The sequence below is a fragment of the Lepidochelys olivacea genome (genome assembly GCF_965140295.1).
Source record: "Lepidochelys olivacea isolate rLepOli2 genome assembly, chromosome: 6".
In the NCBI taxonomy this organism is placed as follows: Eukaryota; Metazoa; Chordata; order Testudines; family Cheloniidae; genus Lepidochelys; species Lepidochelys olivacea.
The window spans coordinates 46,222,788-46,241,922 of NC_140416.1; the positions used below are offsets into that span (position 1 = coordinate 46,222,788).

General features: G+C 36.8%; 1 protein-coding gene across 1 annotated transcript in view; it reads right to left on the reverse strand.

The window, feature by feature from the left end:
* SHANK2 (SH3 and multiple ankyrin repeat domains 2) overlaps positions 1-19,135 on the reverse strand; it is a 618,929-nt gene that overhangs the window by 177,022 nt on the left and 422,772 nt on the right. Inside the window, exons 18-19 of the mRNA XM_084631101.1 lie at positions 17,206-17,288; positions 15,475-15,599 (exon numbers count right to left, since the gene is read on the reverse strand). Coding sequence (XP_084487227.1) covers positions 15,475-15,599; positions 17,206-17,288 — 208 coding nt within the window. The remainder of the gene's footprint in view (positions 1-15,474; positions 15,600-17,205; positions 17,289-19,135) is intronic.

Here is a 19,135-nt window from a genome sequence, read left to right on the forward strand (position 1 = left end):
TCTCTAGAATGCTATTCCAGAACTTCAGATGTTATGCCTTTTATGAATTTATGCTTCCGGGGCAAAACAGAGCTTGAACTTCACTTGTGTCTTGACATATACTCAAGATGTTAGCCTAAATCAATAATACATTAGGATTAGCTATGTGGTCTCTGATATGAATCAGTACTAGTCTCACTACTTGTAGCTCTAGGGGAAAAATATTACATATTTCTGAGCACTCTGATACCAGCTACTTTCCATGAGCCAAATGATATTGCAAATGCATGCTCCATCTTAAGTTTTCTTCCACAATGAGTTATTCTATCTATAATTGTCATACTACTTTGACTAAGAGTTCCTTGTTTCAGCAACCAGCTGTGATACTGGATTAAGAACTGGCACTTTCTGATATGGGCTGCTCTGAATGATTCTGTGTGTGTAGAAGCACATCCACCTTCCATATCTCCAACCCCTGGTGCCTGGGGGCTACCACATTTGAGTCTACAGATCTAGCCACAAAAATCCAGCAAAGAAAGATGCATTTAGCTACCTGATCTTTTCCCGTTAAGCTTTTGTTTGATGGAATTTTTCAAGAACAAAACCTTAGACCTATGATAGGCCTACGATTGCAATTAATTGCCAGATTCCTCTGCACAGGCTAGTCAGCCCTTACAGACCTTGGGTTCCAAATCACCTCCAGCATCAAGAGAAAAGGAAGTCTGCTACTTGTCATAAAGGCTGTCTAGGAGTTCCAATTATCTCAAGGACACAAGGAGAAAGACAAACAGCTATGAGACTGGATTGGGAACGTTAACAGGCAAAAAGTAGCAACTGACTTATAAGGGAAACATGGCAGCTGACATCATGAATTTGCTGTCAAAAACAAAAAACTGAAAAATGAGAGAAATACTGTTTCTTCTGTAATCTTTTTCATTTACAATAATCTTTGGTGTTACTTTAACACTTGTAGGGAAAAACTGTTCAGGCAGTAGGGTGGGATCTAAGCTCATGACCTTTAGTTTATTTTGCAGTTTTCCTGATACATCTGTGGTTCTGGAAAGTAAAAAAGGCAGAATCCCACATTCAGAAGGAGAAAAGTTTTGGACATTTTCAGAAAAAAAAATGCACAGGTTATTCATTGAGAAAGATGAATAGCATTTGTAATCCCTGTGAAAACAGTTTCTTCTCACCATGTTCACCTCATAAACTTTGTTCTCCCAACAGTTATAACTCTGTCTCAACACCAGGTAAGAATGGTAAGTCATCAAGACTGATGAGCCAGATATTTTCTTTAAAACAATCTTGGATCAGGCCATCCAGTACAGGAATTAGGTCTTTAAATGCTAAGAGGAGAAGCAGCTTCTCACGTGTGATTTGAAAAAAAGAATTAGGTTCTACACTACAGTGGCAGTGTTTAAGCACTTCCATGGTCTAGTGTGGAAGCTAGAGCCTTCTGTTAACATACAACTGCTACATAAGTGCCCTTATTTAGATTGAAATGATGACAGTAGGAGAGAAGAAAGACTGCAACAAGTTTGCTGTTGGTTCTGAATCCCATATGTACAATAGCATGGAAAAGGACCTTCTCCTGTGAATTTATTTATTGAGAACACATTAGAAATTAAATGCAAAAGAATCAGTAATTAAAGCAGTATTTTGTCCGCAATACTGAACTCAAAAGTAAAAAGACTCCGAAAAAAAAAAAAAAGATGGTTGCTCCGACAACTTGCCCCCTGCAATTCTCCCTGTATCTGTTGTATTTTCTGCCTGTATTGGTTGTATTTTCTATCCCTCTTTCTCTTAAGAGTAATATTAATTAATGTTTATCAGCACACACAAGAGATTATATAGACTGCACAATGTGCATAGCAGGAAAACCTCAATAGTGCAAATTTCCTGACCTGAGTGACCGCAGTCTTAACATTACATTAATTCTAAGATTTTTATTCATTGAACACACTAGCATATTAACAAGCACTTTTCAGTAACAGGGAACTTACTAACCAAACTAGAAAAGGAGAAATTAAAAATGTCTAGACCATGTTAATATATGTGAGTTAACTGCAAAGGTGCTTCAAATTTGGATGTTGATTTCACAGATATTTAGAAGGTGATCATATTCCTTGAAAAATAACTATTTTTGGATCAAGACTCTTGTAGTGCATGTTTTTCATATACCAAAGAACATCATTTCTAAATTCTAGACAGTCTTTAAGCTTGTAAAAAGAGATAACTAGGCATTCAGTGCTTCACTACTGGAAGGCTTAGAATCTTTACATAGCCACAAAATCAATTGCCATTTTCAGAATAAGCAACATCACTGAGAAGACAGCTTACTGAACATAAAACATACTACCAGCTGTATCATTCCCCAAGTACGGCGACAAGAGAAAGTCTTAACATAAAATGTTACCACCACCTGGGGGAAGGAGAAGAAACAACAACCCCCAAACCATATATTACAGTTGTGCTTCATCAGGGATAGAATGTTGGCCAATGTGAGTTTTGTTCATTTACTGCACCTTTGATATAGCTTCACCGGCTTCCTCCCCTACAATTCCGCAACTTTGTGGCACTACCTCTTATTTATAGCATTTGTATGTACCTCATATTTTAGAAAAAATATAAATTAGTGCTATTTTTTATTTCTCAACCCATGAAGCTAGGCTTCCATAGTACCATGAGACCAAAGGTACAGGACTCAAGGAAATTTTACAAAATATATTTTATAAACTTCTGAAGTTTACTTAAAATAGCTTTCCTATACATAGTAAGGTCACTATTTTAAGGTCTAGCCTCAGAACTTAACAACTTAAGCATTAAGTCATTTAAAAGAGGGGATTCATAGATTTTTAAAGTAACAAAGACTCTATTCATAGCTGTGATTTACAGTGATATATCCACATTTAAACTTCAAAGACTGACTATCCATCCTACAATTTGATTTTTGAAAGAAAATGTGACTAAAAGGCAAGAGAAATGGTTATTTATACACACACAAATCTACAGCATAAGATAAAGATCTCAAACATACAAAAGCCAATACCATAAATTGGTCAATGGATTTTGAAATTCTTGTCAAAGAAACTTATGCAGTTATACTTTGGGTTCTGTATGTATGCATGCAGGTTGGTTCTCCTAGGGCAAGGCCACTACTCCAGAAGCTGATCAAAATGTGCCTTTGGCTTGGTTGTACTTCCTGCATATCCTTGGGAGACCACAGAAACGTTAGTGACGTTGGTGCATAGTGATTCTGTACTGGAAGCTTTGATGGTGCTTGTGACTAATTATTCTTCTGGCACGGGTACAATATTTATAGGAGGACTACATTATAGTACCCTTATTCATAAAGAATAAATTCATAAAGAGTAACGCCTAGTGGTTTCAACTACTCTTAGAGTAAGGCAGTAATCAACTTGCATAGTATCACATCACAATCTGGCCCTTAAATTGCAAACATTCCAGGACAGGGGCCATCTCTTAAACTATGTTAGCACAGTGCCCAACAGATCCAGGTGCTAACCTTGACTGAAGCCTTTGCATGTTATAATAATTACTGACATTCTTTCAATCCTTTCTCTTCCCCAAGGAAGTACGTTTCCATATTTTATTTTATCATCAAGCAGGTATCTATGATATCTCAGGTATTTCAAGTAAATACGAGTAATGTCTGAGGTACTTTGGGACTATCCAACTCCACAATACAGCAAAGTCATGGCAGGATAAAGACATTTGCCATCGGTGACATATATAGCAATTTCCTGCATATCCTTGGGAGACCTTATTTAACTAAGTTTAAGTATCTTTGGGAGTCTGTTGTAGTAAATGCAAAATGCATGCATTTTTGTGGGCTGAAATTTCATGCAACCTCTCTAGGGGGAGATGTGATGTGAGACCTCATATTCACAAGACTATATTGAAAATGCATCAGACAAGAACAGGCTTTTGGGAGTAAGTCTGAAGTGGATTTTCTGGGGAATACATAGGGAGAGGTTAATGCATATTCCCCCCACTTTCCGCAACAAGCCTTTTGAAGCTATACCCTGAAAAGTGCATCACTACCTGCTGATTACCTGTTCCCAGAGACTAGATCAAAGGCCCCAGCTACATAAAGAAACAGATGAACTGCCCAGCCTGCACTCTGGTTCAGAATTGGAGACAGTTATGAACTTGTAACTATGAAGAAAAGCCAGCTGTGGATTTTGAAGAACTGACACCAACCAGAGCTTGAGGTTCAGTTCGGGTGACATTTGGTAAGCTTTTTAGCACGTGTAGGATCTTTCATTGTTTTTAAATGTTTTCTCTGTAATGCTTTCGCCCCAAGAATAAACGTGCTTGCTTAACAAAAGGTGTGCGGTAACTTGTGTCTGTGGGCAATTACACTGTTCATAGCCTCTAGAGAGAAAGCAAAGATACTGGCCTGTTTAGGCCATCTGGCTTGCTGAGAATATCAGAGTCAGCAGGGAACTTTGCAGCCTGGAAAAACCCTGGTCCCAAGGTCACCAAAGAGAGGTGATGGCTGGGAGCCAGAAGCTTAAACTGGGTGCCCTGGTTGGACCATGGAGGAGGAATACTTGCCCTGAACCTGTGATACCAGCTTCTAGCTATCATCTGTTCTGAAGCACACTGGTTGCTTGGATGTCATTCTGGGCAATGGTTTTGTATGCCAGACAACAGCCAAATGATTTTGTCTGCCTTTCAGTTGTATTTTTAAGAGAGTTATTTGCTTAGGTTTGAATAACTGAGGTCTTGTGGGAAGTCAAGTCCTTGTTAATCTACCCATTTGCACCTGTGGTGAGGAAGCTAGTTCTTTTATTAATGTATTTTTAGGATCCAACAAAACTAGTGACTGATCTTTAGGGTCACAGTCAGTGAGCCTGAGTAGCATTCTCATCTATCACGTTACTCTGTGGGTATTCTGCTGAGAATGTGAGATGTTCATACTAGTAAATCTAGACATGCAATGTGGAGTAGTGTCATTGCCTACAGGTAAAGTGCTTTGTTTGCAGTACTCAGAGAAGGGTCTTAATCAGGTGCCGCTTTTCTGCATGGTTTCCTTGCAAATCCAGTGGACTCTGATGAACAACAGTTTCAACGTTGGGTTTCATGCAACTTCTAACACCATATAATGTTTAATAAGCTCTGAGGTGTCAGGTTTGTTAGGGAAGAAGGCAAAAGCCTTCTCATTAACTGCAAAAATGCTCAGCATGGTCCGAGTCTGTTCAGGTTTGTAAAAGCTGAGATAAACAGTGGGTATTCCCGAAGGCTAAACACCAACATAAGCATAATCACTCCTATTTTATTCCTACAGTCACACCAATACCGGCTTGATACCAACACCTACATGATTTAAATGTAAGAGGTGTAAACCCAAAATTTTCACAGAAAGTTTCTTATGGACTGTGACCAAAGGGAGGAGGTGTAGAAATTTTTATTCCATCTAGCATCAGGAATGTTGTACTCACAAAGTGTGTTACTGAGGCACCAGAGTCAGAGAGAATTGTGTGACTAATTGGTAATCAGGGATTTCCTAAAACCTCCAACTGCTAGTCAAACCAGAACCCATTTCAGTTTTCTTTGAGCACAGACCTAGGAGACATTAGTGTCTGATCTATATGTTTGGGAAATTAAACTATTGCTACGAGATACTGCATACACAGAGGTACTGGAAGGCTAGCAAGAACCTCTGTGTATGCAGTATCTTTTTCTTACTTTTTCAGTGCAATGTACTATGCATCCAGATAAGTAAGAGGCTAATTAATTAAGATGAGCTATTATCAGCAGGAGAAAAAAACTTTTGTAGTGATAATCAAGATGGCCCATTAAGACAGTTGACAAGCAGGTGTGAGGAAACTTAATTTAGGGAAATAGATTCAATATGTGTAAAAAGAAAAGGAGGACTTGTGGCACCTTAGAGACTAACCAATTTATTTGAGCATGAGCTTTCGTGAGCTACAGCTCACTTCACAAAAGCTTATGCTCAAATAAATTGGTTAGTCTCTAAGGTGCCACTAGTACTCCTTTTCTTTTTGCGAATACAGACTAACACGGCTGCTACTCTGAAACCTGTCAATATGTGTAATGACCCAACCATTACACATTAGAAGTTATTCTTCTAATTTACCAGTTCAGGTAAGGATTACAGTACAGTAGATTGGTTTGTCCTGGTGAGCTACATACAAAGACTACACTGTCCAGCAATAGAACCTAGAATGTTCTACAATATGCACTGCCATTCTCTCAATGTTCAAATGAAGGAGATTGCATCATAAAAAAAGAAAGGCAGCCAAGTTGGCAATGACAGAACTTACTGCAAAGTATTGTTTTAGGGTGGACATTAGCCAGTCAGCTTTGAGTTTTTTAGCAGAACAAAGACAACGAAAACACAGAAATTTAACACAAGCCAGTATTAGCCGTTTGCTTTACAATTTTTTCATTTAAACTTCTTTTCTGGCTTACACACTTCCTATTTTCCAGTGTTAACCAGAGCACAAGTCAAGAAAATACTAAAGAAGATTCTATAGGAATGCATTATACATTCTATAAAATAGCCCTCAATAATTCCACAGAATTCTCTTTTCTCCATTGCTTGCCGAGCCATTTGAATTTGGCTATGTAAACATCTGTGCAAACAGAGATTAACTTTACAAGAAAAAGAACAATGGATGTCCTGATAGAGGAGGGAAAAAGACTTAAGAGCACAAATTTCAGACACTCATCAAATAAGTGTAGGCCTCAGTAAACTCTAGTGGTTAGAATTCTGAAGGCAGGAACTCATAACGTTTAGTAGAAAAAGAAAGACTGAATCAATCAGAATCTCTGATGCAAGGTTTATTTTAAAAATAGCCCTGGGCTACATCCCATAGACCTCCTCTTTGTCTAAATCAAAGTCTCACACAGGACACTGTAACCTGTCTTACTTTTACAGGAGCTCGTTAATTAAGGATGCTACCTTGAGTACTCTACTGTGGCTGCCACTAAATGCTTTGATGTGGCTGTTCAGTGAAACACTGATGTTTCTTTGGGGCCCTCTCAAACTGTAATCTTTGCGACAGGGCTAAAGAGAAGCTGCCCCACGTGCACCCTTCATGTGAAAAAAGAGCTACGCTGTAAATATCACAGCTGTGAATGGTGCATAGAATTGGGGTGAAGGCACCTTCATTGACAACAACTTCATTTTCTCATTTTTCTGAGCCAAGACTCAAGTATACAAATGATATAACTGCTACTGATAACAACCCCATTTTTAGAGAGACTAAAAAACTAATGCAACAGAGAAAGTCAACAATAAAAACGGAAGGATAAACAGACTGAGGCCTATAATGAGCCATTTTATATAAATCCTTCAGCGTTTCTGAATCTACGCATTTCTTTTGGCTTTTTTGTGCAACAGGATAAAAAGTCATCTCCAACCTCATACAGGGCTGAGATTATATACACTAAATTTGGGGTAATTCTATATTAGACTTCAATCTGATAGTTAAAGATCCATTGATCTAAAAAACAACAGTGGTTTCCTATGTTATGATCACTTGTACCCAATTACATTTAAGTAGTCTATAATCCTAGCCAGTAATATTATGTACACACACACACAGGGTGCTTTAAAAAGAGTCTATTTCCCAAAGTTGAAAATGATTAACAAAATTGACAAGAAGGAAACATAAAACAGCATGAATGATTATTGGGAGCTGTTTCAAAATGTTCTACTAGATACTCAAACCATTTCCACTATCAAAAAAGGCTTCTTCTATTAAAAAATTATCCTGGTTAAAAATGGAAATGAAAGGAACAATAAACATTTTTTAAATTATTATATATCTCAAATGGGAAAAAGGGGAAGTTGATAGCAATGGCTATAAATTAACCATAATAAATACAAATAATTGATAAAAAATGCAAACAACTCTATGGCTAGCATGATTAAGGACGAAAAGAAGGGATTTATAAAAAAAAAAATCTAGAAATAGAATAGGTCCGTTACTAGACAGCGATGAACTAAATGTCAATAATAATGCAGAAAAACAGCAGTAGTGTTATACAGTATAAACATTTCTGTTCTGTATTTTGGAAAGAAGCTGGATGATGTATTCACTACTCATTATCATAATAAAATACTTGCTATTCCAACAATACCTAGGCAGGATGTTAAACAGCAACAGCTAAGTTAAACATATTTAGATCTGAAGTACCAGACAACTTGCCCCCAAGAATTTTGTTTGTTTTAAAAGTTGATCAAGATGCTCTGTGAGCCACTGAGGTTGATTATTTAAGTAATCTTGGAATACTGGGGAAGTTCTGGAGGAATGGAAAGAAGCTAATATTCTGCCATTTTTTAAACTGTGTAAATGGAAGTTACAGGTAGTTATCAATTAGTTTGATGTGACCCCAGGCAAAAATGACGGAAGGGCTGATACAGGATTCAATCAAAATATTGAAGGCTGCAGCATAATTAATGCCAGTCAACAAAGTCTTATAGAAAATAGGTCTTGTTAAACAAACTTGACATCGTTTTTTGACGAGAAAGTTTGGTTGATAAAAGCAACTGCATTAATATAGTTTGACTTCTCTAAGCCATTTTTCTTAGTGCCATGTGACATGACTTTCCGAACATAAAATAAGCCTGAACAGTGTAGCGCATATTAAATGGACTAAAAACTGGCTGATAAGATTTAAAAAAACAATTGTAAACATGGAATGATCATCATTGGAATATTTTTAGTGGTTCCTCACAGGGGTCTGCTCTTCGCCCAATGCTAATCAATATTTTTATCAATGATATGCAAGTAAAGCTGGCAGAGGACACAGAAATTGTTGGAGAGATAAATTATAAGGATAGGTTAATTCCATACAATGATCTGGATCACATAAACAACCTGTGGTTTAATACAGCAAAATGCAATGTACTTTCATAGAATGGTGGACTGTATTTTGGAGAGGACTGTTACTGAGAGGGACTGAGGGTTCATGGTGGACAGCTAGCTGAACATGATCTTCCAATGCAGCATGATGGCTAAGAAAGCTAGCATCATCCTTGGTTGTATATGCAGGGGAATACAGAATAAAGGGAGTGGGGAATAAGAGTAGGGAAAAATTATTGCTACAGAATACAATATTAGAGAGACTGTTACTGGAATACTATGTCCAGTTCTCTTGTCCACACCTAAGAGGATATTGACAAAATGAAAAGAGTTTGGGGGAAAAAAAAATCTAAGAATTATTTAAAGTCTAATCTCCCTTACAGGGAGATACTAAAGAAATTCTATTTATGCTAGAGAAGTGAAGAAGTGATTTGATCATGATCTGTAAGTACCTACATGGGCAAAGATCTTTGATAGTAGAAAGCTCTTTAATTTTGCAAACAAAGTCATAACAAGATCCAATGGCTGGAAGGAGACGGACAAATTCAGACTAGAAGAGAGACAAAATTTTAGCAAGGAAGGTAATTAACCACTGGCACAACCTACCGAGGGATGTGAAGGATTCTCTGTCACTTAGCTACCTGACTCTTATTGATTTGAATGGATGCTTGGCACTTATTTCCCTTTGAGGATCTGGGCTCTAGTCTTTAAATTAAGATTAGAATTTTTAAGTAATGCCATAGGTCAGCCAGAAGTTTTGTGGGCTTGAAATAGGTGAAATTCTATGGCCAAATGTTATATCGAATGTCAAGGTAGATGATTGTAATGGTCCCTGCTGCTTTAAAATCTAAAACTAAATGTTATGAAGTTTTTTGGATATGAACATAGGGCCTGAACCTACAAAAAGTCACTCCTTCAAGTCGCTTCCTCCCACACATGAATGAAATCCCCCTCAGTGCAGAGGGACAGCATAAGGCTTTCCCACCACTTACATTCTCAAAATAAGGATTAAGTGGGATTTAAGACATTGTGTGGGCCCCCTGCACAAGGGTGAATTTCAACCATATCTGTGGAAGAAAGCTAGTCATACTAGTACCTTTTCAGGATTAGGTTTGTAAACAACAGCTCTATTTAAAAAATAAAACTATTCTTAAAGTACTACCTGCATGCACACAAAATATTTAAATTACTATTTTTCCTAATTTACACAAATCTGATATTCCAATGCAGATATTAAAAATGAAGCTTCACTATACTTTTCAGAATTACACTATCTAGGTTACAACAGTAAAAGCTTGCTAGTCAAATCAGTTTAATATTGCATTATTCTTGTATGCAGTTCTTATCCACCAAAGCTTAAAATGTACCATAAAGAAACAAAAAGAACTTCTACTGCTAAACCTGTGACTCTAAAATCAGCTCTTTGATTATACAGCTTTTAAAATTTGATCAAAATGATTACTACTTCTCTTTGTATCTACACTCAAAAGAATGGATATTCTGATCTAAGGTAAATATTAAATGAAGCCATATACAATAAAAATAAAATGATTTGCTTCCATTTCATCCATACTTAAATCACAAATTTATACCAAATAAATCTTCAAATAACTGAAGAAAAAGGCAAGAATGTGCTACAGACTCTTAAGTACCAACTAGATTAAAAGGAGAAAGGATTCCTATTACGATCTCTCAGTCTAGAAACCACTGTTCCATAAATCTAATATGGATTCCTTTCTATGTATCAATTCAGAATTGTTGGTTTTTTTCATAGTTACCCACTGAAATATTCACTTAATTTTAAATCTTTCAATCAAACCTTGAATTTTGCTTTCTTCTTTTTATAACAATAAAACACTAGATTGTTAGTTACCAACTTGGAATTCCAGTTAGGACTATAAAACAATCAATACTCCAATAATAACATTTCAATCTGCCTGAAAATGCAAGTTTTTAACATCACTTAAAGAGGAACGAATAAAATCATTTTAGTAAAACGTTCCAGACGTAGTTTCATTTTTATAGTAGGTATACTTTAGTTTAATGATGACATTGCCACTACAATGATGATGCATTATTAGATATATGTCACACACATGCACATACACACACTAGTTCAAATATTAATTGTTTTGGGGAAGTTTAGTGGCCTGCACAAAAGTCAAACTAGGGAAAAAAAAGTCAAACAGGAAGTCAAACTAGAGGACCACAATGGTTTATACTGGCCTTAAAAATCTATACGTCTATGCTAAACCTTTGCAAAGTTGGCAATGTAATTATGCCTCGTTAAACTATTTTTTAATTATACCCTAATTAAGAGTTCACAGGTTACATTTAAAAAAATATGTGAGAGGCTATACCCTAGATGTATTGATAAAGAACTATACCTTATACAAATGAAAGGATCTATTTCTATTTGAAAATGAAGTTACTAAAAGAACAATTGCCACACATTTTCCTAAAAAGTTTCCAGTAGCAAAAATAAGCCTATAAATACAGTATCCGAGAATCTTTGGATTAAGTATCAGTCAGTAAAATAAGAAGCTGTTTCAAATGTAAGGGAAAATTCTTGATGTTAGTCTCTCCTATTTTAGCAAAAATAACAGCCATAAAAGAGAACTATTACACAAGCCAGATATGGGAACAAGGAAATAGCTTCCTAATGGCATCAGCATGAGTGAATTACACTAGATACTATATTCTCTGTTTCTATAGCATCTTCCATCTAAGGATCTCAGAGCACTATACATTAATAAAATTAAACCTTGAAACCCTCCTATGAAGCAGATGTGGTGTGACCTATATTTTACACAGGGGAAACAAAGGCAGAGAGGTCAGGGTGAGGGGTCTTGGTCACCCAGCAAGTCAGTGAGAGGGTGAACAGAGAAGTACCGTGTTCTGACTTTCTTGCAAACATATTGATTTACAATCCTCCAACATATACATAAAAGCAATTTTTTTTCATGTTTATAAATATTTATACAATTTAATCAATGTATAAGTGCTGTAAAAATCCAATTGCTCAATATAATCATGCTCATCAAGTCAGCTTGATCACTGAGAAGGTTTACTTGTGGAACTATGACTTAGCTGTAAGTGCCAAGGAAAACTATCCAGATATCATTTGGTGCCTTACTACATTAGTAATTTGCTCTATACTTATTCATTTTTTCCACTTGGGCAGGTACTACAGTGTAATAATGCATACAGATATCAAAAATGTAAGAATAATTGAAAGGACAAGTTACACAGTATTCCTCTAATTATAAAAGCCAAATGGGAAACAAAATTTCCTATCTGATGGATTATCAATGCTAACAAGAGTTATGTGAAATCTAGAATACCCAAGTGCTTATTAATGTGAATATTATAACCTCCAGCTCTTGCCTGTTCTCAATCTGAAAGGTCATTCTTGCATTTTTCCTTCAATTTTATTTGTGCTGTATCAGAAGAGGACCATTTCCAGCAGTTGACAAGAACGTCTGAGGAACAGTGGGGGAGTCTGTTCCTCAGACATTCTTGTCAACTGCTGGAAATGGCCCACCTTGATCATCACTACAAAAGGTTCCCCCCCGCCTCCGCTCTCCTGCTAGTATTAGCTCATCTTAACTGATCACTCTCCTTGCAGTGTGTATGGTAACACCCATTGTTTCATGTTCTCTGTGTATATAAATCTCCCCACAGTATTTTCCACTGAATGCATCCGATGAAGTGAGCTGTAGCTCACAAAAGCTTATGCTCAAATTGGTTAGTCTCTAAGGTGCCACAAGTACTCCTTTTCTTTTTGCAAATACAGATCAACGCGGCTGCTACTCTGAAATCTCCCTCTTCAAGGCAGTATTTAAATGCATGCTTTAAGTGCTTTACTGAACTGGGGTCTAGAAGTGGATTTAACTCATTATGAAGCTTGTTAAGAAACCAAAGTTATAGTTTTAACTATTTTCAGAGTAACAGCTGTGTTAGTCTGTATTCGCAAAAAGAAAAGGAGTACTTGTGGCACCTTAGAGACTAACCAATTTATTTGAGCATGAGCTTTCGTGAGCTACAGCTCACTTCATCGGATGCATACTGTGGAAACTGCAGCAGACTTTATATATACACAGAGAATATGAAACAATACCTCCTCCCACCCCACTGTCCTGCTGGTAATAGCTTATCTAAAGTGATCATCAGGTGGGCCATTTCCAGCACAAATCCAGGTTTTCTCACCCTCCACCCCCCCACACAAATTCACTCTCCTGCTGGTGATAGCCCATCCAAAGTGACAACTCTTTACACAATGTGCATGACAATCAAGTCTGGCTATTTCCTGCACAAATCCAGGTTTTCTCACATCCCCCCCACCCCCATACACACACAAACTCACTCTCCTGCTGGTAATAGCTCATCCAAACTGACCACTCTCCAAGTTTAAATCCAAGTTAAACCAGAACATCTGGGGGGGGGGGTAGGAAAAAACAAGAGGAAACAGGCTACCTTGCATAATGACTTAGCCACTCCCAGTCTCTATTTAAGCCTAAATTTATAGTATCCAATTTGCAAATGAATTCCAATTCAGCAGTTTCTCGCTGGAGTCTGGATTTGAAGTTTTTTTGTTTTAAGATAGCGACCTTCATGTCTGTGATTGCGTGACCAGAGAGATTGAAGGGTTCTCCGACTGGTTTATGAATGTTATAATTCTTGACATCTGATTTGTGTCCATTTATTCTTTTACGTAGAGACTGTCCAGTTTGACCAATGTACATGGCAGAGGGGCATTGCTGGCACATGATGGCGTATATCACATTGGTAGATGTGCAGGTGAACGAGCCTCTGATAGTGTGGCTGATGTTATTAGGCCCATAGTTATAACTATAGTTATAGTTTTGTACAGTATTACTTATCCTACAGTTATTACACCTCTTCAAAATCTCCAAAGCAATTCTTTTAAGTCATTTTGTCAACCTGTTATCTCCCTTTTAGGAAGTTAGCCATTGTTCACGATCAAAGCTGACTGTGAATAGCCCCTGTGAAAATTGACCACTTAAAGACAAAAAGAAAAGGAGTACTTGTGGCACCTTAGAGACTAACCAATTTATTTGAGCATAAGCTTTCGTGAGCTACAGCTCACTCACGAAAGCTTATGCTCAAATAAATTGGTTAGTCTCTAAGGTGCCACAAGTACTCCTTTTCTTTTTGTGAATACAGACTAACAAGGCTGTTACTCTGAAACCTGTCACTTAGAGAAAATTTAGTGCTGACACTTTTACAGATCTTCAAAAAAAAGCACTATAAAATAGCAGGTTATCCTCCAAATGCCTAGCACTACCAGAATAAAATCTTAAAAACAAACTAGCTAAAGACCCATCACACCAGTAATTCTCATTTTTAAAGTATCTTTGCATGTTTAAGCATATAAATTGATATGTACTTACTACTGTAAATTAGAAGTCAATGATCTGCTAGGTTTCATAGTAGTTACATACCTCAAGTAAATATACAGTATATAAAATGTACTTAAAGCTCAGAGGGGCATGTACATTTGTGTGTATCCTGAAAAATCTATTCAGTCTATTCTTTCATGGATACATAGGGAGTTCTTGTGCATATTTGCATGACCATGGAGTTACAAACTTAAATTGTCTTTACATTCAAGATAGACTAGAACCCTATATATCTTTCATTTCATCTATGCAGAATTTGTTTTGTATTCCAACTTAAAAGTCTGACAAATACAAACGCAACTCTGAGAGGGGAAAAAAAGATAAATCAGCACAGAAACAAAACATCAGAAGGAAAATCTGAACACTAATACATATGCATATACTGTGTGAACAGTATTGTTTTTAGTTTGTAGATTCATGTTGCAAAACATATCTGGAAACATAGCATCAACTGTGCTGACAATATAACAAGTGATGTTCTATTTGAAACAAAAGTTGTAATGGAAGCATCCTCCAAACTATCATGGCCTGTGTTACAGCAATAAATCAGTCAAAAAACCAACCAACCAACCACTCAGTACTTCTTGCTACTGGTCTTTAACAATCCTCTGCTAACTGGCCATATCTACCAAATATAAAATCTGGCATGGAGGCTTTCTTGTGGATGCAATTAAAGGACATAATGTAGTTTACCTTTTGTATAAAATTAATTCAGACGTCAATAACATCTCTTTACTGTCTAGAAATTAATTTGCATTTAGAATATGTTGTCACCAATAATTTATACTGTGCTATTGAAGTCCTTTCATTTATTCCCCACTGTTACCCAACACAAGATTGCAAAAAGGGGCTTAATATAAAGGCTATAAAAATTAAGTTTAGCGACCCTTCAAAATATATTTTTTTAAAGTCACAGAATGAGTAGTCTATGCAACTACCCCAAATCAGAAGTAGAATCAACCACCAGGAGTTTCTCGCATGGTATATTTTCAAACTAAAACCAAAAGCTCCACCCGAAACATTTGAATCTCTGTGTTATTACTTTCCTAAAATGATATATGAAACCAAAATACTATTGTTAATATATTAGCAGCATCCTCTGCACTACTGGTCATAAAGCATAATTTACAGTTCTTCAAGGTAAGTTTTTCAAAATAAAACACTTTTTCCCCCATCAGAATTCACAATCAAATTCCATGTTTTCCTACCTCAATCAGGAAGTCTCCAGTTCTCAAGCCAGCTTGCCATGCTACTCCCCCTTCATCCACAGATTCCAGGTACTGCAAAGCAGGAAAGGCTGGAGTTGGGGTGAACTCTTCAATAGGTGTATCAGCTTTGAAAATAAATGTCATATTACAAATAAATAACACAGTATTTGCAAATATAATTTTACTGAAAAAAGACTATCATTATGATTTATGCAAAAACATACTAGGTGCTGAAAGTAAACTAGGCCTCTGCCGCACAAATAATCTATATACAGGCAATCCCTTGGCCTTGGTACTCTACAGTTCTCCATTTTTGAGAAGTATATTTCCTTTTATTGCCACATAAAGCAATCAAAATGTGCAATAATAGTTCAATTTTGATAGTGAATGTCAAGGCCTTTTGGAAATGTAGTATATGTTAAAATGCTCATCTCATTCTCTGAAAGAGCTGACTAACATGGTTTATGATCTATAGCTGTAAGGAAAAGTCTTATCAACATTAAATGAAAACGTAAAAATCAAGTTAAGTTATTCTTTATAATTTATATGCATCTCAAAACATGAACAGAAGAGATATCAGTTTCTATAGTAGAGAAGGCACAGCAGCCCTAGTAGCAGCCCTGTATCAGAAAAGATTTAGGATTAGTAAGGGCATTGGATCTTTTACCTGAGGAACTCAGACTCTCGTGAGAGAGAGCATGAGAGTGACTGAGAAATACTTGGGCTTCCACAGAGGGTGTAACCTCTTTTTGCTGCATAGACAACTCATGCCAGTTCATCAACAAACTGATAAAGACATTGGCTTTCCTGGGGGTCCCCACACACATGCATTTAACTAGGATGACAGAATAAAATCCTTTTACTGGTATTAAAACAAAGAGATTGTATTAATAATTTTAGTGAGGGAAGATAAAAAATGGTGTCCCCAGAATGAGGGTGTGGAATATCCTTCATGACCACATGTGGGCAAGCCTTGGAGCCAGGCAGGGCAAGGGAGAACCCACAGAAAAACTGAGGGGGAGCAAGAGATGGGACATACCATCAATATATTTTTTAAAACATAAAAGGAGTAAAATTTACTGTCATTGAAGTTAAAAAGCAGAGCACTAAATGTAAGGCTTTACTCTTAAGAATCCTCTAAAAGTAGATTTTACTCTAAGAAAAAGGTTAACATTTTAACATAGGAAGAAAAGCAATTTTTAGAACACACTACAGGCCATGCAACATATGTGCAGCTTCTGAATATATAAAAAAGGATCATATTTTCATACTAAAACTGTACCAATGTCACCTTGCACAAGGTCCACACCTATTTTAAGCAAAACCCTAACCTGCCTTTTCTATTTCCTATTCATAGACATAATTTTAATAGACTGACATTTGAAATACAGAAGGTAAGATTTTTTTTTTCCTCTGAAGCAAGACACCTGTAGTTTAGCTTAGATAGATAACAGAATGGCAAACATGGCAAAATGTTGCAACTGCCCTGGAAATAAAAATAAAACTAAAACTTTCTTCCTCAAGGAAGATTATAATGAGACAGCTCTGTACAAAATCCAAACTGCTCAAACAGAAACCACTAAAATCCATCTGAGTAGCACAGCATACAGCAAACACTGTTGTCTAGCAACCAAGTGCACCAAGAATAAATTTCTGTTTATTTAGAGGTGTGTATATATATATATATATATTTTTACACATGCACACAGACACACACAGAAAAATACATACCTTTTGCCCCTCTGAGCACAAATCCAAATCCTTCATTGTCTTTTTTCTGCAGGACCACTGCCTTTTCTTCTATAATGCAGTCACTGTAGAGAGAATTCCGAGGATAGCGACCATTATTACATCCCTTCATCACCACTGTAGTAGCTGCTCCTCCAGTGTGCAGGTTCATCATCATCACAGCCAGTTAATCAAATAATATTGCAGTAACCAAGCATGGGGAAACAAAACAAAAAAAACCAAACCAACAGCAAACAATGTGGGGGAAAGACAAAAGACAAAGCTTAATGGTAAAAGAGAACATGACAATGCAACTTAAAGGGAATGAAAAAGCAGAGAGAGGAGAGAAAGAGGAAGAAATCATGCATGGTGGTTTGTGTTCTATATGAATGACTGAATGAATGTGTGATCATGTCATTTGTGGGTTAGCTAGGATTCTAAAAGAAAAGAAAGTAAGTGAGCTGAATGACAATATCATTAATAAACTCCTCAATCATGGATGTACCAGATGCATCTTCTAGTGAAGCCAAAATGAAACCAACCAGAAGAAAAATGAGGCAGCATTTTAAAATTTAAATTAGATCTGTTTTCTGTATTAGCCAGCTAAAAAGGCACAAATATAGTCAGAAAGCTATGCCTTGCATCAAAAGCCCTTTTTCAATCCTATTGAATGTTGCATGCTGCAAGAATCCCACATGATCATCTGACAACCTACAATGCTAACAACGTGCAGCTGCCTTGGCGTCATCAAGCACAAATCTCCACAGCATCAAGAATCTGCATAACTGAAATAGTAACAAGGCAAGTGCAATCATGAAAACAATTTTTTTAAAAATATTTCCTATTCCTTGCAAAACAGATAAATGCTATAAAACAGGGAGATAGTGAAAAGGACTCTGTGCAGACAGTATTCACTTAAAGAAAATGTACCTTTAAGATTCTTTATCACATTGTCAAAGAAAAAAAGACACTGGATGAAGAAAATGCAGATTTGCAAAATAAGCAAATAAAAACAGGCTTAGCTTGGATATTTTTTAAAATGTGCAAGCCTAGCTACAAAAAGATTTAAGTGGCCTGAACTTTTTTCCTCACCTTTCTTTCATCAGTACAAGGTAATTAGACTTAGGTTAATATAAAGTGAATACAAGGTAAGAAAACCAAACAATTTTAATCACAGGTATCAAATACAGATACTACTGCCCATTAAAAGCTGCATGGCACTTTTTAAACAAGGACAAGGTTAGAGGTTAAATAACTAACCACAAACAAAATGTACTATGAAACATAATGCTGCAGGGCTTAAAACTACACTACTAGTAAAGATGGAAGTAAATATGAACTAGGAGTGAATTATAATTCTCTCTGTTCCATACATGCAGATCAACTTCAAAAAGGAGATGCTTGAAGGAGACTTGAAACAGCACAATTGGCTGTTACTGCTCACCTATAGAATCCAGTCACTAAGGCTTCTTTTGCAGAGGAGAAGAAAGCATTCATTATTGCAAGAGAGTCAAACTGTTTTGGTACTATTATAAAAAGAACCCAGAGAGGGATGAACTCTGATAAAGAAAAAATGGTGGGAACTGCATATTTAAAGCTCTGAATAGAGATGTATGATTGCATCATGACACTTAAAGGGTAGGTCTACACCAGCCGCCGGATCGGCGGGTAGCGATCGATATATCGGGGGTCGATTTATCGCGTCTAGACTAGAAGCGATAAATCGATCCCCGAGTGCTCTCCCATCGACTCCGGAACTCCAGCGCCACGAGAGGCGCAAGTGGAGTTGATGGGGGAGTGACGGCAGTCAACTCACCGCCGTGAAGACACCACGGTAAGTCGATCTAGGTACGTCAACTTCAGCTAGGCTATTCTCATAGCTGAAGTTGTGTACCTTACATCGACTCCCTCACAGTGCAAACCAGGGCTAAAA